Source organism: Salvia splendens, chromosome 10, assembly GCF_004379255.2.
Source record: "Salvia splendens isolate huo1 chromosome 10, SspV2, whole genome shotgun sequence".
Classification (NCBI taxonomy): domain Eukaryota; kingdom Viridiplantae; phylum Streptophyta; class Magnoliopsida; order Lamiales; family Lamiaceae; genus Salvia; species Salvia splendens.
The window spans coordinates 26,922,426-26,947,664 of NC_056041.1; the positions used below are offsets into that span (position 1 = coordinate 26,922,426).

At 34.8% G+C, this 25,239-nt stretch overlaps 2 protein-coding genes and 1 long non-coding RNA gene across 6 annotated transcripts; 1 reads left to right on the forward strand and 2 right to left on the reverse strand.

The window, feature by feature from the left end:
- Positions 1-10,230: 10,230 nt before the first annotated feature.
- Positions 10,231-13,369, reverse strand: LOC121750343 ((DL)-glycerol-3-phosphatase 1, mitochondrial-like). 2 transcript variants are annotated; one of them, XM_042144865.1, is made up of 7 exons: positions 13,132-13,369; positions 12,253-12,477; positions 12,020-12,080; positions 11,778-11,925; positions 11,262-11,341; positions 11,103-11,135; positions 10,411-10,631 (listed from the first exon to the last, which is right to left on the reverse strand). In XM_042144865.1, exons 1-6 carry the CDS (start codon positions 13,190-13,192, stop codon positions 11,123-11,125), a joined length of 588 nt encoding a protein of 195 aa, XP_042000799.1. In that variant the 5' UTR covers positions 13,193-13,369; the 3' UTR covers positions 10,411-10,631; positions 11,103-11,122. The 2 variants fall into 2 exon arrangements, with proteins under 2 accessions (XP_042000798.1, XP_042000799.1); XM_042144864.1 differs by lacking the exon at positions 11,103-11,135 and having other exon boundaries at positions 10,231-10,631; positions 13,132-13,361.
- An 810-nt stretch (positions 13,370-14,179) lies between these two features.
- On the reverse strand, positions 14,180-15,793 carry LOC121753063. Its single transcript, XR_006040339.1, has 3 exons — positions 14,808-15,793; positions 14,556-14,709; positions 14,180-14,484 (listed from the first exon to the last, which is right to left on the reverse strand). It is a non-coding gene; the product is annotated as an uncharacterized LOC121753063 (long non-coding RNA).
- Positions 15,794-16,330: 537 nt separating this feature from the next.
- Positions 16,331-19,447, forward strand: LOC121751313 (serine/threonine-protein phosphatase 7 long form homolog). Of its 3 annotated transcripts, XM_042146034.1 has the most exons (5): positions 17,808-18,060; positions 18,133-18,220; positions 18,293-18,727; positions 18,808-18,919; positions 19,150-19,447. In XM_042146034.1, the coding sequence occupies exons 1-5, from the start codon at positions 17,993-17,995 to the stop codon at positions 19,239-19,241; spliced, it is 795 nt and encodes a 264-aa protein (XP_042001968.1). In that variant the 5' UTR covers positions 17,808-17,992; the 3' UTR covers positions 19,242-19,447. The 3 variants fall into 3 exon arrangements, with proteins under 3 accessions (XP_042001967.1, XP_042001968.1, XP_042001966.1); XM_042146033.1 differs by lacking the exon at positions 17,808-18,060 and adding an exon at positions 16,331-16,445 and having other exon boundaries at positions 18,808-19,447; XM_042146032.1 differs by having other exon boundaries at positions 18,808-19,447.
- The last annotated feature ends 5,792 nt before the right edge of the window (positions 19,448-25,239 follow it).

Below are 25,239 nucleotides of genomic sequence, written 5' to 3' on the forward strand. Positions count from 1 at the left end.
TACCAAATATAGTATAAGTGAAATGAGACATTTATTGGCGGACGAACAAAAAGGAAAAAATGGGACATTTAATGGCGGACGGAGAGAGTATTAAATACTCTCTTCGTTTCATCGAAGATGATCCACTTTCCTTAGTTTGTCCCATCTAAGATAATCCATTACTAAAAATAGAACCCTTATAATCACTATTTTATTATCTATTTCTTACTTTATTCTCTCCACCTAGCACAAAAATAAAACCGCATAAAATTCTGTGCCGTCCAAAGAAGGGAGGGGTTATCTTCCTTGGGATGGAGGGAGTATTACTTTATTTTTTTGCAGGATACAAATTTGCAAAATTCTATAATATAGCTAATATAATAACAATTTGTAAAAATTTGACAATTTAAATAAAATTACTAAAATTACTAACTAATTCCTAAAAAAATTCAAAATTAACGAGAGTCCATGCAACCAGGACCTAGTATGGCTCAGTCAATGATATATGACAACATACAAATATGTGCATATATAGGGCCAAGGTGAATCATCGTTCTAGTGTAGAACCAAGAACCAATATAAATAATTGGATCACATCATTAATAGCCTAGATCTTATCTTGTGCATAATAATAAGGTACTACGAGAATATAAAAAAAGGGTAAATTTTAAAATGAATATTGATTTAAAACTAACTTGTCTTTTAAGAAAAAATCTCACAAATTTAATTTAATACTCCCTCGTCCCATAATAGATGTCACACTTTTTTTTAGTTTATCCTACAAAAGATGTCACATTTTCTTCTTTTAGAAAAAAAGTCTCTCACAGTAATATAAATATATTATTTTCTCTCTCAACGTAAATCACAAAAACAACGCCTCCTAAGATCTCGTGTCATTCTCAAGTATGTCATCTATTACGGGACGGAGGGAGTATGACTCAGTTAGATTTAACTTAATTTTCACAAAACATATAGATTTAAATATAATTTTATTAGAATTCAAACAACATTCTATTTCTGTATATTTTTATTGAAAAAATAATTGATAATATTTTCTTACATATTTATATGAAAATCATGTACTATCTCCGTCCCCCATTGATTATCCAATTTTTCCATTTTCATTCATCCCCCATTAATTGTCCATTTTCATTTTTTTACCATAAATAGTGAGTAGGCTCCACATTCCATTAACTTATTCCACTCATATTTTATTATAAAACTAATAATCCCTCCATTTCATAATATATGACACTCTTGGGTAATAACACGAAATTTTAGAAGATGTTATTTGTGTGTTAAGTGGAAAGAGAAAATAGTAATCCCTCCATCCCCAGGAAGATGACTAATTCTAGGGCGGCACGAGATTTTTTATGCAGTTTTATTTTGTGTTACGTGGAGAAAATAAGTAAGAGAGATGGAACAAAGACGAGATAAATGTGTTTTTATTTTTAGTTATTAGTCATCTTGGGTGAGACAAACTAAAAAGGAAAGTAAGTCATCTTCAATGAGACATGGGGGGATATATTTATATTAAGAGAGAACATCATTTTTGTTTCACGAACTTTGCCAAAGTATCATTTTAGGTCCGTGAACTTTGAAAATATCATTTTAGGTCCGTGAACTTTGAGTTAGTATCATTTGAGGTACTTTTTACTATTTCCAAGTTTTTTTTGGATGAAAATACCCTCGATACCTTAAAGTGTATATATTTTTAATAAATTTATCATATACTCATAATTTTTTATAAATATCTTTACAATATATTTTTGACAAATTTTCTAAATATAATTTGACCTTAAATATTACTATCACTTAATTTTATGACATGCAAGTAAAATTGCTTCTTCAATTTTTTATATTAATTATTTTTAAATTGAATAAAGAACTTTTCTTTAATAATAAAAAATTGAATAAAGATCTTTTCTTGCATGTCACAAAATTAAATGATAATATTGAAGGTCAAATTATATTTAGAAAATTTGTCAAAAATATATTGTAAAGATATTTATAAAAAGATCTTTATTCGATTTTTTATTATTAAAGAAAGTGATACATTATGGTGTCATATAAAAGGTAAGGATTCACTTCATTAGGGTTCAACACATTCGCCGCACGAACTCAACAAGTCGCTGACTACTCTCGACAGTTATATCAGACCGTTGAAATTATCTCAGAGGACCACTGAGCGAGAGGCTTAGCTCCAGTACTTTTCGCAACGGGCCGTTGGCTCCTCGACGGCCGCTGGCTTTGGGTCAGCTGACTGCTGAGATGCTCAAATCGGTCCGAACCTCTGAGGTACTTGATGCACTTTTAATTAGCACTAAAAATATCTGCAGATATAGAGTAGATCTTATATAGCTAAAGGTGAGAACCAGATATCGAACACATGGAATAACTTCACAGACTGACTATCGAGTACTTGGTTTCAAATATTATTTGAAAACACGGGGTTTGGTTTGGAAACACAAACGAAACAAGAAAAACAATTAAATAAACAAAGCAGTTTAAACCATAGATTGATTTTATTTGAGAGAGCAATGGACACAAGGAAATTACAGGGATATGATTTCACTACTTTAGATTATTCAAAACATAATCATAATATCCAAACAACGACTTCAGGTTTACTAGGATGAGTCGCCTAACTACTGCATTTGACCGAACAACATGGATTACAAGCATTATGGTTCTCAATCTTAGCTAATAACTCCTAAAAGTACAATTCGACCCTTATAATGCCCTCACTCTTAGGTTTACCTTGTTGGGATATTAACTATCTTGTCATCAATCAAAATCTAACATATAAATCCTCTCTCGATTCCCCCACGTGCCAATAAATTGACAAGATGTGTCACACAACTTGAAGCATTATTAAACAAAACCGAACGAAGTATTTATAAGTCTTTGATATCAAAAATAAGAATCAAATAAACATGCAAAGCTACTTTCCAATCCCAAGAATTCTTTAAATTAACTACTCATGATGGAAGTAACAAAAACCATAATAGAATTAGAAATCAGAAAACAATCTATGATAAAATCCGAAGGTAGAATATTGAAGGTAGTCTTCTCTTTTAATCTCTTATTCGAATCTACAAGTGCAGAATGTTTTCTTTGAAGGAATTCTAGGCAAAGCAATCTCTCGTGAAATATGTATTCTTTAATCTTACGCACTTCAAAAAAATGCTTCAACACCAAGAGAGAGTATTTTTTTAAATTAATTTTCTATAGATGTGCAAAATATATTAAAACTTTAGTTTTGACCACTTTTTTTTTCAAAAAATTACTCCACATGATTATTTTTTAAAATATAGTAGTACATTAGTTCCAAATTTATTTTTCAATATTAATTTTACGGAGCCCAGCGTGAAATTTGAGTATACTGTTGGAAAGCTCTCGACGATACCTTTGTACTCCCTACGTCCCTAGTTAAAATAGGCATTTCTTCTTTTTAGCACAGAATTTAAAAAAATGAATTTAGTGAGTTAAATGGAGATACAATAAAGTAAGAGATAGAATGTCGAAAAAGGAAATGATATGTCTACTTTTAAGAAGTTGTATGACTTTATAGAGTAAAGTGGGTAGAAAAAGTTAATGGAACATGAGGCCTACTTTTATATATTGGTTTTATAATAAAATATGAGTGGAATGAATTAGTGAAATGTAGGGTCCACTTACCAAATATAGTATAAGTGAAATGAGACATTTATTGGCGGACGAACAAAAAGGAAAAAAATTGGACATTTAATGGCGGACGGAGGGAGTATTAAATACTCTCTTCGTTTCATCGAAGATGGTCCACTTTCCTTATTAGTTTGTCCCATCCAAGATAATCTATTACTAAAAATAGAACCCTTATAATCACTATTTTATTCTATCTCTCTCTTACTTTATTCTCTCCACATAGCACAAAATAAAACTACATAAAATTTTGTGCCGTCCAAAGAAGGGATGAGTTATCTTCCTTGGGACGGAGGGAGTATTACTTTATTTTTTTGCAGGATACAAATTTGCAAAATTCTATAATATATCTAATATAATAACAATTTGTAAAAATTAGACAATTAAAATAAAATTACTAACTAATTCTAAAAAATTCAAAATTAACGAGAGTCCATGCAACCAGGACCTAGTATGGCTCAGTCAACGATATATGACAACATACAAATATGTGCATATATAGGGCAAAGGTGAATCATCGTTCTAGTGTAGAACCAAGAACCAATATAAATCATTGGATCACATCATTAATAGCCTAGATCTTATCTTGTGCATAATAATAAGGTACTACGAGAATATAAAAAAAAGGGTAAATTTTAAAATGAATATTGATTTAAAAATCTCACAAATTAAATTTAATACTCCCTCGTCCCATAATAGACGTCACACTTTGTTTTAGTTTATCCTACAAAAGATGTCACATTTCCATCTTTTAGAAAAAAGTCTCTCACATTAATATAAATATATTATTTTCTCTCTCAACGTAAATCACTAAAACAATACCTCCTAAGATATCGTGTCATTCTCAAGTATGTCATCTATTATGGGACGAAGGAAGTATGACTCAGTTAGATTCAACTTAATTTTCACAAAACATATAGATTTAAATACAATTTTATTAGAATTCAAACAACATTCTATTTCTGTATATTTTTATTGAAAAAATAATTGATAATATTTTCTTACATATTTATATGAAAATCATGTACTATCTCCGTCCCCATTGATTATCAAATTTTTCTATTTTCGTTCATCCCCCATTAATTGTCCATTTTCATTTTTTTTACCATAAATAGTCAGTAGGCTCCATATTCCATTAACTTATTCCACTCATATTTTATTATAAAACTAATACTCCCTCCATTTCATAATATATGACACTCTTGAGTAATAACACGAAATTTTAGAAGATGTTATTTGTGTGTTAAGTGGATAGAGAAAATAGTAATCCCTCTATCCCAAGGAAGATGACTAATTCTAGGGCGGCACAGGATTTTATGCAGTTTTATTTTGTGTTACGTGGAGAAAATAAGTAAGAGAGATGGAACACAGACGAGATAAATGTGTTTTTATTTTTAGTTATGAGTCATCTTGGGTGAGACAAACTAAAAAGGAAAGTGAGTCATCTTCAATGAGACAGGAGGTATATTTATATCAATGAGAGAGAATTTATTTTTCCAAAAAATGAAATATATCATCTTTTGTGGGACAAACTAAAAAGGAATGTGTGACGTCTATTATAAGATGAAAGAGTATATAAAAGTGGGACTCGTATTTCACTGACTCACTTACTTTTACATTTCTTAAAATCTGCGCTAGAACTAAAGCGGACAATTACGGGGGTACGAGTGTATTTCAATTCCTTGTGTTTCTAAATTATTTTTATGTTCATTTTAATACATTCGTTTTAAAATTAATTATCAAATAAGAAAGGAGTCAATCACCATATTAGTTGTAAATCACAAGTGAGTCTCGGAAAATTAATCCTCTATGGTTGATATTCCATGGATACACACATTCATTAAAATAAAATAATCTTTAATGGCGTTTCATTTACACAAAGATCCATGAAGAATTTAAGATAAATATCAGTGGAGAAAAAAAATCGATTAATGGTATCTGGCCATACCACGTTTAATGGATTATGTCATGTGTGTGGTCCTTTACAATTTACACTTAAATAAACTTTAATGATATTTAAGAAAAGTGGTCCTTTGAAAGTTTGGTGTTTGGGTTAATAATAATGGCCCTAATTTTCTTTCACAGAAAAAATAAAATAAAATAATGGCCATTGAATTTGTGATGCAATTGATGAGTGACAGTCCAATTAATAAACCTTGTCGGAATCGTCTAACAATGTCATATCGCACGTTAGACGTTTGAGTTATGATCATACCATCAAAGTTATTAGACCACCTTATTGGCTCAATGTATTATTTTTATTTTTTTTATTTACTATTAATTATTGATTAATCACTACTTTATTTATGTACATGTTTTAGAATTGTATACTATGAATATGAAATGTAAATATTTTAGATAATCACGTTTTGAATATTTTGAACATTGTGAATTTATGATATTTTTATTACTTTTAATTATTAATTTAATTTATTTAATTATTATTATATTTGTCTTTATATCGAGAAGCTCATATTGCTCTTCGAGAAGATTTGATTGAGCACATGGATTAAATTTGGCATAAACAATTAAATATATACTAATGTTTATCTTGTTTAAGCTAGCTTTTTTTCACTCTTCATTTGCATTTTGGTTTGTTTATTTTTATTACCGTATTGTATTTTTTAATGTGTGTAATTTATTATTATATTATGCTTTAATTATTTGAATATCTAATATTTTTTGTTTTAAATTTGAATCATATAATTTTTTATTATAATTTTTAGACATTATTTAATATATTTAAATTAATTATAAATCAAAATATTAATATAAAATATATGAAAAAGAAAATATTTAATTGGGTTGGGTTGGGGTCACTGATGGAAGTAAAAAAGCTGATGAGGGTTGAATTGAGCGAGGGTTGTATATGTGGGGGATAGATAAATGAATATTTTATAAAAAGTTGATAGGGGTTGGGTTGGGTTGGGTGAGGGCCACAGGATGGAGATAGTCTCGAAGTCACATTTAGTTTGAGCACAGATTTTAAAAAATATAAAAAATAGTAGGTTAAAAAATTAGTGGAATATGAGATCCACTTTTTTATATTGATTTTATAATAGAATATGAATGAAGTGAGTTAGTGGAATGTGAGATATGCTTACTATTTATAGTAAAGTAAAATATGACTCTTATTATGGAACGGAGTGAAATGACAAAATGTGACTCTTATTATGGGACGTAGGTAGTATTTGATTTTATTTGTAATTCAATTATACTCTCTTAGTTCACAAAAAAATAGAACAGTACAAGTTTTAATATACAATTGATAAAATATAAAAAGACCAAAAGAAGTACACCCTTAGTCCATTATTAGGAGTCTATTTGAGTTCGGCACGGATTTTAAGAAAAATGTAAAGGAAAGTAGGTGAAAAAAGATAGTGGAATGTGAGACCCATTTTTATATATTAGTTTTACAATAAAATGTAAATAAAAATGAGTTAGTGGAAAGTGAAGTCTACTACCATTTATAGTAAAAATGAACAATTACTCTTTATGGCAGAGGGAGTAAGAGAGAAATGGAAAATGTAGTAGAAGTAGTTTTAGTGGATTGTAGGATTCATATTACAAGTAGTGTGTAATTTAGATTTTGTCTAATTTAGGGAGCGGGCGAAAATTGTAAAAATTAGTCCTTTTTAAGGACAAAGGGAGTATATAGTGTAATTTTACTTTGTAAATATTTTTAAATGCCATTATATATACAGTAAAACTCCCGTCATCCCCTAATAAAGAAATGTAAAAGGATAGTACATTTTGGTTCTAACACGGGTTTTAAGAAATGTAAAAGAAATTAGGTTGTAAAACTTACTGGAATATGAGTTTCACTTTTGTATATTAGTTTTATAATAAAATGTGAGTGGAAGTAGTTAGTCGAATGTGATGCTTACTTGCCTTTTATGGTAAAAAGTGAAAATGAACAATTAATGGAGGATGGACGAAAATGACAAAGTGGATAATTAATTGGCGACGGAGGGAGTAGATTGGTAAATTAATTGAAGAAGCTACTATTTGAAGGTACACACTCGTATTCAATCTTTTTGGAGACAACCCACAAAATATAGTTCCTCGTTTCCTATAAATAGAAATTCTTTCCTTTTTGATCCGTTGCCTGAAAATAGAAACTTTCAATTTTAGAAAATGCTCCCACAATCTACTTACACTAATTCCAGAACCTTTTCTCCTCATCTTTCTTACTTTACTTATTTTGTATTAAAACTCGGGTTGTTTCGAAAAATTTATTTTTAGGAAATGGAGAGAGTATAAACGAAATATTGTTTGATTCAATCTTGAAAATTCACCCACAACTAAATTAGTTCATTTGACAAGCGTTGAGAATTTCAATTAAACTTCTCTGATAATATTAGACTCAGAGACTAATTACTATATCCGCCCCATATTAAGTGTCAGTGTGTCACATTTAATGTGGACACAAATTTTAAGAAATGTAAAGAAAAGTGGGCTGAATAAGTTAATGAACTATGAGTCTCACTTATATATATTAGTTTTATAATAAAATATTAGTAGAATTGGTTGGTGTAATGTGGAGCTTACTTACGATTTATGGTAAAAGTGAAATGTGACTCTTATTGTGGGACAGACCGAAATGGAAAAATATGACACTTAATGTGGGACGGAGGTAATATAATATACTTCATCCGAAGATTAAGAATAGTGTGTTAAGTGGATGGTGAATAAAGTAAGATAAATGAAGAGAGAATAAAGTAAAAAAGAGTATTATTTTTTACTAAAAATAGTATCTTGAAACTTCTAAAAAAAAAATACTATAACTTAATTAATATGGAACGGAGGAGAGGGAGTACTAATGATTTTCAAGGTTGATTGTACAAATGTGCAACAAAGTAATTGGTCTGGGCTGTGGAGTCGAAATGTTAGAAGTGATAAAAAATTGAAATGTAGTAGTATTTTCTGATATGCATCATCCTTTTTTCAATGAGCATTGCATAGTTTATCTATCCTACAGCATATGTCATCAACTCACCCCACATGTTTTGTCGCACCACAGGATGTGGCTGGAATTCCCAGTTCATGGCTTTCTACCTGTCGGTTGGACTTTATTATTACTCTCTCCATTCATAAAAAATAATTTCATTTTGCCAGTTTCGGATATAGTCTCATTTCTAAAATTGAAAAAGTTCTCTTATACTTTACTTATTTAGTTATTTCTTTCACCTCTCTCCTATACTTTATCTACTTTTTCGCACTATCTCTTTTACTTTACCTATGTTTTCTCCCTTTATCTTACTTTATCAATTTCTTATTAAAATCAGTGCCATCCACTAATTGGACTATTTTTATTGGACGGAGGTTAGTAAATTTTCAAGGAAATTCTGAATAGTCCAGTCCACCCCTCTCTGGGTGTGACCACATATATTTATTGCCAGAAGCAGTATTGCGTTACAGGCATCGGTTCACTTACAAATTGGTCCATCTATAACTACGATTACTGTGACAACTAACACTGCCATTACATTACTCATTCCTCATTAATGCCATTCTCATTTTCACCCTTTCTCTGTCTCTTAACACAACCACAAACACAAACAAGGACAAAGTATTAACATAACAAACGGTTGTTTACTCATAAAAAGAGACATTCCTCAAAGATAGTAATATTGAAGATTTTATAGCATCACACCACTGAAGCTGCAGCTCTTACACGCTTAATTTTAAGTTTAAACCTTCTTACACTAATTGGTTTTGAAAACCTTCTTCTATCATCATGCAAGCAATTGGTAGAAAAACACAGGCTCTTTTCTAGTGACACCCTCAACAGGCAGATATAAACACAGAATGGATTAGAGGAAAACCGATTTCAGAAACAGTAAAGAGAGTGCGCTGCGAGTCTGTGACCAAATGTGTTTTCACGCGTGTGTGCATGCCACGGTAGATAGAACTTATCCATCTTCATGATTTGGAAAAGCTATGCCTTCTATATGACAACCAGGCCTCAGTCTGAGAGCGACGTAAGGTTTCAAAATATTCGCAGATTCAAGCCTAAAAAGTCATATTCATTTTACTACATAAATGCATCATCCGTTCCTTTTTCCGGTGTATCAACTAGCAGATAAGATAAGCGCGTGTACACACACACATATATATCTTTGTGTGTGTTTTCCAGCCTACCCAATATGAAAATCAGACTAACAGAGATACCTGGTGAACTGTGGTGATAACAAAAACTATATTACTATATTGTGTCTGATAACTACCAGGAGAGGCACTGGTGCCCCTCAAGATCTGTACAAAATTCCGTCCGCCATTAGAAGTCCCGGTTTACCATTTTAGTCCGTTCGCCATTAGGAGTCCCAGTTCACTTTCACTACAAATGGTAGGTACACCTCACGTTCCACTAACTCATCCCACTCACATTCTATTATAAAACTAATATATAAAAATGGATCTCACATTCCACTATCTTTTCTCGCCCACTTTCCTTAATATTTATTAAAACCCGTGCCAAACTCAAATGGAACTCCTAATGGCAGACGGAGGGAGTAGTATTAACCTGTCATGTAGAGGTTCAATGCAGTAAGCAGGAAGTTAATGTAATCAAGTAATTCCAACCTCTCAATAGGAGAAGCAATATGTCTATGTTTGGAGTCTTTTGGCTACACGATGCAATGTTCATGAGTTATGAAATTTAATCAAGGAAAGAGGTCATGTCACAGCTTAACCTCTTGTTCGTGACAGATATCCTGTCCATGTAGTTTTATATGGATAAATTTGTGACTGAAACTGAAATGTGGCTCTCGTTGCAAAAGTTTGAGCAAAGCATATATGGATAAATTTGATCTGCTGATATCTTTTCAATAGATTAACTTGCTGCCTTTTCAAATGGAGGCAGACTCCACTCACTTGGATTAAAGTCTAATAGGGAGCTTAGAACCTGATCTGCCATTTTTTGATATGAGCTATCTAACCTTGGATCTGGAACCATGACTACTGACCTGCATGGCAAATTTTTCAGAAGAAGAATTAGTAGAAGAAAGAGCATAGTAAAATATCATATAATAGGGTTAACCTAAGATACTACTATCTAAATTTCCTGCATGAGCCATAACATAAAACCTATGTGTTTAAATTCAAAAGTAGCAGGAAGAGGAGAACAGTCACAGTTATGACTGTATACTCAATCAAAGGAAATTTTGAAAAAGGTAAACATAGAAACTGGGATGCTCAAAGCAACTATGCAATTAGAAAATACGTAGACAGAGATTAAAAAAAATATCATAAACTTTGTTGTTGTTTATGCTTTTAATTGAATGTCTTATAAACATGGCACCAAGAATTGAAGTCTCATTGCCTTCCCGGAGGAGCACTCAATTGCACACGAAGTAAGGCCAAAACTGAGGAAAGACGGTGTGAATTCATCATAGTGCGAGTTTAGGACTACACAGAAGTTAAGATGAAGTGCCCACCTGCCTGTGATTGGCAGGCTTCAGGTAGGGACACTGTATCATTGCAAGAAATTTTCAAAGTGAATAAAGTGAAGTAGAAAAGTAATTTTTAAATAATGTGCTGGAAATTTTCTAAGTTAAGGAGGTATATGAATGAAGAGATTATAAACAAGGACTTACATGCCAGCATTTTTAGCTGCTTGGACGCCAGATGGTGCATCTTCAAAAACAAGTATCTTCGATGGATCAACTGGTCCACCCTGAAAACAGGTGGATGTCGTGATTACATATAGATAGGTAATAGAAGAGCAACCCAAACAATTTGTCACATTGATCTAAAATCAGTTAAACGCCACTCATATTAGAGTTTCAATTATGTCGACCAAATAAAATAAACTAACAGAATTGCTCCTTTTAAAATACAAATAACATAAGCTGATCAAACAATAAGTCGATTTAACATTTTTTGCCTGATGTTCGAATCTAAGTTCAGCTGATTTTGACTGTATCTGTATTAATTCTAATGCACTTTTGGAGTTCATGGGCCAAAAGGGAAGGGCATGATGACATGATCAAATACTGTTGCCATCACATATAATCAGAATTTGGCAATCTGAACTGTAACATTGACAAGATAAAGATATCAACACTTCCATAACAAGAACATATAGTATAACTGCTGAATGAGACTAATACCTCAAATCTCTTGGCTGCTGCAAGGAACACATCTGGTGAAGGTTTCCCTTGTTTAACTTCTGGATCATCACCAAGAACAATATGGTGCATCAGTGAAAAAAGTTCACCATGTCTTTGTGTTTTCAGTTCAAAATGCCTTCTGTGTGAACTGTAAGACATATTTCATGAGTTTCTTTGCAGCACTTCCAGGTAAAATTAGCAACACTACCATCACTTCATAAATAAAAGAAGAGTATACATACCCCGTTGCAACACATATAGGTACTCCAGTCGCATGGAGGTGCTTAATTAAACGACTTGCCCCTGCAATACAAAAACGTAATAAAAGGTAAGACAATGGCTAATGGTATCATTTATCGCCACTTATGTAGCTAAGCGAGATGCAAAATTCTTTTTTCTGATCAAAGGAATTGGAGAAATGAAAAAAAATTAAAAACTTGTATACAGTCTGCCATCAGTCAACAGTTTATTCAACCTGGCATGACTTCACATGTTGGGAACATAGCTCTCAGCATCTCCTCTCTTTCCACAAGAAAACCTTCAGCTGAGAGTGAGTCACTGATTCCAGTCTCTTCAACAAAAACTCGAGCAGCTTCTATTGCCTTCATGCCCATCATTTTCGCTTTGAGAGACCAATCAAAAGTTTTGTTGTATCTAGCAAGGATTTTCTCCTGGACTTCAGTGTAGAACTTCTCCGTGTCTGAGGAATTGAGGGAAAAAAAACTATAAATTTTAAAAAACTCGAAACCACTAGAAAGATACAAACTATGATATATAATTAGGAAGAATCAAAGAGCACACTCAACCTAATTTCAGTTTCATTTTATATGAATAAGAAACACTTAGATAAATTTGCTTCATAATGGTAGAACTAGGAGAGCATGTCCAATAAGCACAAATGTCAGAATGACCATGCCAATTTTGCAATTCGCCAGTAATTCAAAACTAATAGCAAATCAAGGAACAAGATGCAATCTCACCAAGGTCCACTTAGAAGAATAATGTCAAAAAAAGAAAAATATTACCTATATTTGAAAATTGCATAAACAATGGCGAAGAAGAAGGTGCTAGTTCTAAAAACAGGATGCAAATTAATAGTTTCTCTTTACATTTAGATTGATTCATTGCAAACATGATAACAATTTTAACTACTCAAAATACATCTCGACCAAATAAAGCATATGACAGAATCAGCCGAAAACAAAAACAACAAAATAAGACAGCAAAACCCTACCAAAAATGCCAAGAAAACAAGATATAACAGAGGTTCAGTAACGCCATGGATAAACAAAATCAAATTGTTAAAAGAAAAAAAATGGTAATTAAATGAGTGTAGGTTGGGAAATGTAGAGACCGATGAGAAGGCCGTCCATGTCGAAGATGACGTGAGTGATGGATGGTTTTACAGTTGCCATTTGAGTGAGAGATCTGAGAGACGAACTATGGCGATCTGCTTTCGCTGGGGGAAGAATCGCGGCCAAATTCCACGAAAGTACCTCCAGGTAGTATCCGTCGTTTGTTCCCGCAAAAAAAAAATTTCCAGAGAGGGGAAAGACGCATGACGCTCTCGCGTGTATCAGTTAAACACGCGATTTGCTAATGCGTGTTTGAATTTATACACGCGATTTGCTCATGTGTGTTTGAATTTATACACGCGATTTGCTCATGCGTGTTTGAATTTATACACGCGATAAGCTGATGCGTGTTTTAATGAATGAAATTACGAGGCTTCTGCCCTCTTCCTCACTCCCAGTTTCTGCCCTCTTCCTCACTCCCAGCGCTCCCCCCTCTGCACGGTGATAAGCTGCGAAATCGTCATCTAGCCGACGAAAATCGAAGTGAATCCGACATATAGCTGCTCTCATTCCTCTTTTAAGTGTTGTTAGGTAAGATTTTACCCTTAGTTTCGATTTTAGTTGGTTATTTTAGATTTAGGGTTCATGATTTGAAATTTTTGGTTGAATTATTGAATTTGTCAATTATTGAAACTGATGTCGAATTTTTGTTGAATTATTGAAATTGGTGGTGAATTTTTGTTAAAATATTGAAATTGGTGTCGAATTTTTGTTGAAATATTGAAATTGGTTTCGAATGTTTGGTGTTGTGATGAATTTGTGATGAATTTGGTGTTGAATTGTGATGACAGGCATGTTGGGATGAATTTGGTGTTGAAATTGGGTTGAATTTGGTGTTGAATTGTGATGAAGGACATGTTGGGATGAATTTAGTGTTGAAATTGGGATGAATTTGGTGTTGAAATTTGTGATGAATTTGTTGTTGAAATAGGGATGAATTTGTGATGAATTTGGTTATGAATTTGTGATGAATTTAGTGTCGAATGTTGTTAATTGTTGATTATATTAGGATGTCGCTGTAATAGCCGGTACTTAGATTCTCGAGAGTTAAGAAATAAAATGCTAGAATTTTATTAAAGAACGAAGGGGTATTGTTTAAATCTTGAATAAGAGTATTAATACAAATTTCAGAAATTCTAAAGCTAATGAATTTCAAATGTTTAAAATTAAATACACACCAACTACATGAGCTACTACATTCTTGTTGAGACAAACAAAAGAGAGCTCACATCGAGCTACAACAACCGAGAGGCCATAGTGAACTTCCTCGGCCTTTAACGCGAGCCGTCTCAGCCCCAAAAGTGCAGACGAGCCCGAGAGGACGAGACCACGAGGAAGGGCAGCCTCGGCTTCTGCCAAAATGCATGAAAAAAGAGTTTAATTGCATGAAATGAAGTATTGGAAAGGGAAAGAGGAACATTACCTTCTCGAAAGTGAGCGAGAGCTGGGCCGAGAGAAGCAAGTCAGCCAACAGAATTTTATCTCAGTGGCTGCACTCTGCAAGGCTGCATCCTTACAGCTCGTACTTCACTCATATCTGCCATTGTGATATGGAGAATCAGTCTGTTGTAGTGCACCTGCCATAAACCAACAAAAGCAATGAATAAACCCACGAGTACACCCCCTATATGCCACCAAAATCAGTTAGAAAGAGGCCAAGGGAGAAGGGACGAACTCTGCAGAGCTGCAGACAGAGCAGCCAGCTGCTCAGCCTGAGATTTCCCTTTTCAGCCAAGTACACCAGCCTTCCTCAGGCTTTCAGTTAGGCAAACCATTATAAATAGCCCCTCAGCCCTTCCTCCTTCATTACCACAATCAATAGCACACTACAAGCTAAGGAGAAGGGAGGAGCCGAGCTAGAGACAGCAGCCATAACAACTCACACAGGTAATCCTCCAATAGTTCAGTTTTACAGCATATAGTTCACAAAGTCATAGATGAACCTAGCATGCTCATAACACCATCATCTCATAGCTAAGCATGAGCATAACACCGATAGAGCACTAGTAAGCTTTAGGCAGCCTAACTAGGTCGGAACTTAGAGGCATGATGATAAAAGCCCCACAACAACAGCAAGCCTCTGTAATTAAAAGAACAACATTTTAGGCCAACTATCAAGCTCTTTTCAGTAGATGAACGATTAAGTTTACAGACACAAATCAACGAAATAAAGAAAGTGATAGAACTTAGCTTGGAGAAGCGTTGTTCGGCTCTGACCGAACGACGACGGGGCATCGAGGGCAGCCCCACGAACACTGCAGAGCAACAGCGGACGTCGACAGGCGATTTCGGACCGACGCCTTCGTCGAGAGAGAGAGAGATAGACGAATGGAACAGCAACGGCATTTGCGAACACGGACGGAGGGAGCTGAAGCGGGTCATCGGCGTCGGAGTGACTCCCTCGCGAAGAGCACACCAGCGAGGCTCCGACGGCAACACCGAAGCCGCCGTGAAAGGGCAGACGGAGACACCAAGTGCGCCGTCATTGTGAAACGTGAGATTCGGCGACCCATTCGAAACGGCGTCCTCGCCGGGAACGAAGAGAGGTCGGAGTCACTCCAGGCATTAAGTCGCCGGAGAAGGTGAGAGATGGAAAGAAGGCGCCGTTTCAATTAGGGATTTGAGATGCATGTTTGGGGGAAATCAAGATGGGAGAAAGGAAAGTGACGGTGAAGGGAGTATATTTAGGCCTTACCAATTGGGCCAGAAAATTTAATCATGGAATTTGAACCCTTCACTTATTTTTGGGCCATAGTTATTTTTAAGTTGGGCCTCATTAGTAAATAAAAGAAAAAAAAAAGAGAAGGAAGGCTGGGCCGAAAATGCTTAAGAATAAATATTCTGGGTCGGAATAATTAATTCCTAACTGGGCCTGAGAATTTATTAACTTGGACCATTTATTTGGTTGAAGCCATTATCTTGGATGAATTCAAAAGTATAATGGAATTAGCCACAGAACAAAAGAAATTAGCAAGCCGTGTGGAAGCAGTGCCCAGTATACAAATAGATGAGAACTCCTTTTGTCACAGAAGGTATTTTAAAATACTTAAGATAATCCGGGAATTTAGTATACCCGCACGATTCGGCCAGTTTCCGAATAAATTAAATCGTCGATTTAATTACAGAATTAAGATTTCTAATTTTTGAAAGAAGGAAATAAAATAAAGAGCACACGCTTAGGCATGCATACATGCAAGATAAGTAATTACTTAAAGCCTAATTTAAGTATATTATTTTGTAATAAAGGAACATCGTCGCACGGCGAGTAATCCCAAGTCAGGAAGCGCCCGTTTGAAAGAGTTAAGCAGATGAGGTGGGCTTTCTCTTCTTTCTTTTAAAGCGTGTTTTATGTGAAAACATGATTATTTGAATGAGTTGTCATGCCATGTTTTGTTTTATGATTGCCTATCTATTGGCTATGCCAACCAATTAAATCGAATTCGGGTCCTAGTAGGTCAGTAAATCCTACTCGGACTAGTGTACACATAGGGACCGTGAGCTAGTGCCAGGTTGGCCGGTCCAGGGGTCGTGAGCTAGCGCCAGGTTGGCCGGCCCAGTGATCGTGGAATGTGGCCACATTCCCGATTCACGCATTGAGATATGGTATATCATCAGAAGTTTAAAAGACTGCAGTCTATTTTCAGAAAGAAATAACATTTTTTAGTGACCGAGACTTATATTCAGAAAAACCCCGTGTTCACTCAGCTTGGCTGACAACTAAAAGAGAAAATGTTTTCGGCATGAGCCCACTGAGTGCATCAAGTACTCAGCCCTGCATTTTGTTTTCCTTAATGTGTAGGTTGATCGATGTCAAAGCCGAGGAGGTGTTGAGACGGAAGACTAAATAAGTAGGAAGATAGCTGGTGTAGTATGTCTTCATACATATTACATCTGTCTTAGTACTCTTCCGTTGCGCAAATTTAGAACTTTCTTGTAGCAAAGACAATTGTTCCATAACTACTCTGATTCAGTATGATTTGTACCCTCAACACATTTCAGACAATGTTTCCTTTGATTTAAGCATCTTATGATGAGTTGAGACAGTTTCAGTAAGTTTTAGTCGCGATATAGCTACACTTTCTTTGACTAGGGAGATGTGGTCGTGACAGTCGCGATATGGACCAGAAGATCCTTCTGTATTACATTATTCATATATCTCGCAAGGCGTGGGCAGGCGAGGAAACAACTCCTTTCAATATTCGGCACTTTGAGGGCCATTTTTGGGAAATAGATAATCATCACAGACGCGTGATTGATTATGTCTGCAGATTTGGTTTCGGTGGGGTTTTTTACTGTGGGAAGGCTCTAGATGTAGATCATGCTTTGATCACAGCTTTGGTTGAACGTTGGAGGCCAGAGACACATACATTCCATCTTCCCGTAGGAGAAGCTACTATTACATTACAGGACGTTCAAGTATTATGGGCTCTACGTGTAGATGGAGTACCCTTTACAGGAAATGGGTATTGTGAATCTGGGTGGAAGAGTTTATGTGATGAACTATTGGGCTTCTATCCCCTTCAAAGCGAGATGAAGGAAAACGGTATCTTGGCATCGGCTCTAATACATAGGATGTCGATTGAACCGTTAGAAGATGGTCTGGAAGACGAGGCCTACATTCAACGGGCACGTATGATTGTGCTTGTGCTATTGGGAGGGTTGATATTACCCGACGGCTCAGGGTGTAAGATACCTCTGATGTGGTTGACCCAACTTCGAGATGTAGAGGCTGACTCTATGATTAGTTGGGCGAGTGCTGCACTTGCTACATTATATCATAATCTTTGTGAGGCGTCCATGGGCAAAAGGATAGACATTGGAGATCCGACCGTACTCCTACAGCTGTGGGTGTAGGAGAGGATGCCCACTTTGAGACCTGATTTTGTGATGGCACGTGTACATACAAACAACACTCTATGTGCATTAATGTAAGTTTGTTGTTTCCTCTCTTTTGTGTATTAAATGACAACATATTAAATTGGAAACTTATCTCATTGTAGGTGGACTGGCTCATATATGATAAACAAGGCCCCCAAACATTTTGTTCGACATTATCGTGAACAGTTATCATTACTCCAAAATAGCCAGGTATAATGAATAATGTTTTGATATATATTTGTGTAATAGTTTAATGTAAACTTGTTATTGTATTTTATTTAGATGACATATGTGGACCGTCAATTGCCAGACTCCTGCCTCGAGATAAACAACAGTTGGAGATCTATGACGTACATGGTTTGTTGGGCTATTGTCGAAGCACATGAGCCTGAGCGCGTTGTGAGACAATTTGGAGGCACTCCGTTCATTCCGGAATTGCGTGATTGGGGTTTCAATGAAACTCATTTCAAAACAAATCGTCGTGGAAAAGCTAAGACGAACTGGGCTATGCAGAATAAGGCTTACATTCAACATTGGGAGAGAAGGTCGGAGTTCGTGTCTAATCATTACATGGAGCCTCTTGAAGACCACGTGCAGGTGACTAGAACTCGATTATACATGGAGTGGTATTTTAAAATAACTATCACATATATCACACTGCCGGGTAGGCTTCCAGAAGTAGGGATGAACACTGTTGCATCATCATCAACACTCCAAGTAAGTATTGTATTTTTATAGTTGTTGTTTCATTATTAAAGTATTTATGTTATTAACTATTCATGTTTTATTTGTTACAGTCTGAGACATTGGCCAGTGTATTTCAAATGTCGCGCGGTTTTGATCCAAAAGACGCCGTAGGATTGTTGCATGAGATTAACAATCTTGTTCTTAACTGCCTTAGCGATTGCGGTGAGAGTGGACGCACGGTCATACCTTCCAGCGCACTGATGTGGATATGTCCCGGGGATTATGCACACTTCCTGCTCATGCTTTATAATATGCATTTTGACAAGATTCAAAAACCAATTCCATCTCTCATTTGTTTCTTCATCAACAATAGCAAAAGCAATAGGCAAACAGTTCTTATTTGCATCATAACCTACTGCAGCAAGTAGTTTACCTTTCAGTCTTCCACGCAGGTGAGTCCCATCAACTGATAAGACCGGCTTTGCTAGTTGGAACGCCTCTATTGCTGGCCCAAATGCCCAAAATACGTAGCGGAACACATTAGTATTACCTTGACTCAATATAGGGTCATGCAACCACTCAACGATTGTCCCAAGATTTTGACTTTGCAACTCAGTCAGGTAGCTGGGGAGTTGTCTGAATGATCTCTCCCACCCACCATATACAAGCTCAATAGCTTTTCTGCGAGCATACCATGCTTTCTTGTAGCTGATTTTCACTTGAAATTTATCTTTGATATATGTACGTACAGCAGAAGGCTTGAATTCAACATCGTTTTCAATTTGACTTCGAATACAGAGAGCAATCATGGATGATGTAAGATTAACATGTTCACTTGGATTGTGATCTCCCATACAACAATGACGATCAACCCATGAGTTGATAGACCAGCTACCATCACGTTTCTTAAACGTTGCTTTAACCTCCCAATTACATGGGTATCGTTGCCTAAGGTCCTTGCCTTTTCTTTTCGGACCAAATGGGTCCCTACAAACTGCATGCCATCTTCTTGATTTACTATCCATAACCTCATACATCCGACCTGTTCTCACATGCCATAATGCCACAGCAGTTTTCAACTGCAATTTGCTATCAAATTTCATTCCCACATCTATATGTCTCGGATTATCCTCTTCCCAATACCACATATCTTCTTCACCCACACCATGGTCTTCTGAAACGTAACCTCAGCTGCCTTCACATGGTAATGATCGAAAAAATGGTAACCCTTCAGGCATATAGTCGGGAACAGGTTGCTCCCCACGAACAGATGGTTGTACATAATTCTCAACCATGATTTCAAGTGTCTCGTCGTCTGTAAAATCTTCACATGATTCTGCACTATAATCAAGATCACTTGGTTGAGAACCATCGGAACCATCACAATCAGAACCATCTAAACCAGCACAATTATCAGAACCATTTAAACCAACACAATTATCAGAACCATCTGAACCATCACAATTATCAGAAGCATCTGAACCATCATAACCATCACATGTCACATTTGGTACATCTAGTTGTTCATCAACCTCCCTCCCAAATGTGTTGAATTCAAAGCTATGATATTCATCATCCCTCCTAGATGTCCCGACATCAAAACTATGATAATCATCTCTCCTAGACGTTCCAACATCATGCTGAGTGATAGGTGGTTCAAATTGCAACGCAGTAGTCACAGGAGTATATTCAATAAAAAGTTCAATTTGACGTGGATTTTCAGCAAACATATACTCCAACAAATTATCATCCACTGGTGTAGCTATATAATTCACCACTCCACTAAAAACCACAGTATGCCTCCATGTTAAATCAATCGTATGTGCATCCAAATCAATTCCAATTTTTTCACATATCATTGAAACTAGCTGATTATAAGATATCTTTTCATTCAATATAATAAATGATTTTGCACGAGGGGGATCATAAGCAACACCCAAACCTGGGAGCTGAATAATTTTCCCATCCCAATATAAACTCACAAACACCATCAAACCTGCAAAATAAGTACGACAAAACATCATATACTCTAAATTTAACCAAATTCAACAAAAAAATTTAAAACCATGAACCCTAAATCTTATACCCAACTAAAATATACCAATAATAATCGAAACTAAGGGTAGAAAGTTACCTAACAACACTTCAAATTGGAATGGGAGCAGCTAAATGTCGGATTAGGGTTCAATTTTTACTGGTTGGGATGAATGGGGCGACGAAGCAGAAGCAGTTTTCGCGTTCTGTGAGAGGCAGAGAAGCAGCCTGGACTGATTTTGTATCCAAGGGAGACACGCATCAGCCTGATGCGTGTATGTTTAGAGACGCGATAGCAGAATGCGTGTTTCTTTTTAGAGACGCGAGAGGAAGACGCGTCTATAAGTAAACACGCGAGAAGCTCACGCGTCTTTCCCCTCTCTGAAAACTTTTTTTTTGCGGGAACAAACGACGGATACTACCTCCCAGGAGGTAGTTTCTTGGAATTTGCCCGAAGAATCGCAACATCATTTTTTTCAATTTTAGTTTATATAGTTTTATAGGCTAATTTAATATTTAGGCCCAGTTTAAGATGAGATAATAATAATAATTTATGAAGTGATATTTTATTTAATGCTAAAATTATCATTTACTATGTATTTATTTCTTTTCAATTTTTTTTATCTTTAATAATGAGTTGGGTCTCATTTTTCATTAACACACTTTTTTTTATCTATTAATTATTTTACCAATTTTACATTTAACCTATGGCATTTCCACAATTTCATATTCTGAAACAAGATGGAGGAGTATGATAAATGCATTTTGACAAATAAAAGTTATGACAAAATAAGTTTGATATTAATTTATTATGTGACATGTAAAAGTTATGACAACATAAGCTTAGTATAGTATCAATAATGTGATACGAAAAAGAAAAAAAAAACTAATAAGTTTTATAATTTTAAAAATAAGTATATTGAGGTGCACAAATGATAGTGCGATGTTTGTGTGTGACGAATGATTAAAAATAAACATAATATATTTAGAAGAAATACCTTATATAATTATGATATAAATATTTATCTATACTATGATATGACGAAATACCTTATTAAAAATATTAAATCATGATTTTTTTTTCAATGTTACTACTCCCTAAACTTCATCTTTGCACTTATTTATTATAATATTTGAAATTCATCGGATAGAGTAGTATTCTAGGTACGCTTTTTAAAATAATTATGTGTATCGTTATTTAGATTTATAAATTTCTAATCAAAGTGGCTAGATTGATTTAATTTCAACTTATTTTATTTTCTACTTTAGATATGTAGTAATATTCTTATTATCCTTAGTACAACAACTTTAATTTGGAAAAAAAATCAGATAATGACAATTTTTCTCGTTTTAGTTGATTAATTAAATGATAAACTTAATTAAAATAAGAAGAAACCGAAGTCATTTTCGCAAGGAGGGGGAGGCGTCGACTCCCACCTCCGTCGACGCGTTGTGGCTTTTGCTTCGGCGGCCATCCGCCGCCACGGCGTCGCCAACGACAGCAGTTGTCCAGTTTTTTCTCACATTGTCTGTTCACTGCCCGTTTTATATCTTGCTAGCAGATGTGTTTAAAGGATATGAAATAGAGTGCAACTGACAAGCAGCTTTAGCTTGGTCCTTTATTTGGTTTCGACACGCTGCCAAGGAGTTCTCATTGGGCACCCTTCTGGCCGCTAAGTCCTCGGACTCCTCTTATCTAGTTAATTTAATTATTGTAGGAACCAGATTGACGGGATTCACTGATCACCGAAACCTCTTTTGTTACAGCGCAATAGTGAGATGGTTAATCTCACAATTGAACCGGCCAAGGACAAAAGATAGAAACAACATACAAGATGCAGATACAAGAAAAAGCCCTAGCTTTAGTCAAAGACCATAACCAGTTCTGACCTTCACCACCTGAGATCTCTGCACACTTAAGCATACACGTTAGTAAATGCAAGAACCAGTAACAAAACTAGCAAGTAAAAGAGAAGTTCAGAAGATTGGAATACGACTAGGTTGCACGTGCAACTGAACAGGGCCAAGGATCTCCTCAATCTTCACCAACCGGTCAAAAGGGAGCTAATGCACTATTTTTTAGCACTACAACTAAGGTCGTCAATCTTATATTAGCAACTCCAAAAAGCTCAACTAGACTCTCAAGTTGTTCTCACTCTCAATTAAAAGTGCCGTTTTAAAGGGAATTAATTATAGTGTTAGCTAAGTGCTTCTAACGTGCAAATCCTCTCTCGATTACTTTGCAAGCCAAGAATTCATCATAAAATGTGCCACTCAAACATGAAACATTTTCCACTACTTAGAATAAAGCTAGCAATGAACAAAACGAATATTAAATAAATAGGAACTATATAAACCAAAGTCATTACCAACACATCCCTAGAATTAAAAAAAATTAGCAACACATAGATAAATAAACTAAACCAATAGTTTGTAGGGAAAACATAGAAAACATAAAAACTATGCAGATAAAACACAAAGGATGAATCTCGTAGTCTTGATCTTTTCTCGAATCCAATCTTCTAACTCAAAATGTATGAGGCAAAGTATATGAACACTCAAATCATACATCATGCAAAAGTTTACTACAGACTTGCTCAAAGTTTCATCCCTCCTCTAAAAAGTGATGAATATTTGGCTAAAAAGTGACAAAAAATAAAATTCCAAGTAGAGTAAAATAGACCTCACTTTTTTCCTTCGAACCCAAGACACTTTTGACATTTATTCTAGACATTTTGTCTAACTTCAACTCACTTTCTCAATCCTTTGATTTTCTACACAACATTCCTTTCCTTTACTATTTTTTTTGTCTTTTCTATAAGCATCATTTCTAGATCAAACACACTTCGAATTTCTTCTATTTCACAACATGTACTTCGACCTAAATTCCAACTCAAAAGACAAATGACATGACTTTCCAAAAACTAATTGATATAGAGATATACCTATTGGAGATTTGTATGCAGTGCGATATGTCCAGAACTATCATCCAAACGTAGTGCCCAATCCTTCCGATTTGTGCTCACAGTTTTCTGTAAGAATGTAATTTCTCTGAGTTGAGCTTTGATGCTTTTTGGGCACAAATTGGAAGGATTGGGCACTACCTTTGGACGATGCTTTGTGGGCATACCGCACTACATGCAAAAAAAATCTCCAATAGGTATATCTCCATATCAATTAGTTTTTGAAAAATCATGTCATTTGCCTTTTCAGTTGGAATTTAGTTCGAAGTGCATGGCACACATTACACACATTGATTGATATACACAATGCACACTCACACAAACAAAAACATAAATTGCACATAATACCTACACACAAAATATACAATACATACTATACACAAAATACACAACACACAGTACATAAATTGCACATAATAGACAAACTATACGCAAAATATGAACACACTATACACAAAATACACAATACATTATACACACACTATACACAAAATACACACGTTAGACACACTGAATAAAACACACACTGTACATAAAATACATACACACACATAAACACTATACAAAATATACACACTTTAAACACACACTGCACACTATACAAATACAACTACTGCAAACACACTAAACATAATTTGCACGCTATACATACTATATTCACACACTGCACAACAAATACACATTAGACATGGCACACATTACACACATTGATTGACACAATATAAACATGAAATACACGCATTGACAAACACTACACACAATATAAAAATGCGCTAATACACACTATACACAAAATACATGCACTATAAACACATACATAAAATACACACAATGAACACACATACAAAAAATACAACCACATACACTATGCTACATATACACTATGCACAAAATACACACAATACCCATATTGCTCACACTAAACAAAACACACCCTATACACAGAATAAACACACACATACAAAATATACATACTCCACACCTTACATACTCACACTAGACACATAGATCAAAAAAACAAACTCTCTACTCACTATACAGAAAACAAATGTATTTCAAATACATACAGAAAAACACGCAAGCACACTATAAACACACTATAAACAAAATACACGTACAACGAACAAACTAAACATAAAATACACGCTATGCATACTATACAATACACGCATTGCGTGTACACTCAACACATAATACATATATTGCACATAATACTCGGACTATACACAGAGTATTAACACACACTTTACACAAAATACACTCATTGGACACACTACACAAAACACACACTATACATAAAATACACACATTGTGCATATATATAAATACTATACAAAATACACGCACTATACATTAATTGCACATCATACACAAATTATACACAAAACACAGATACACAGTAATGCACACACACTACACAAAATACAAATGCTGAACACACTACACACTATACATAGAATAAACGCACCGTACACGCATAAATATTATACAAAATACATATAATGCACACACACACACTGTAACACTACATAAATTGCACATAAT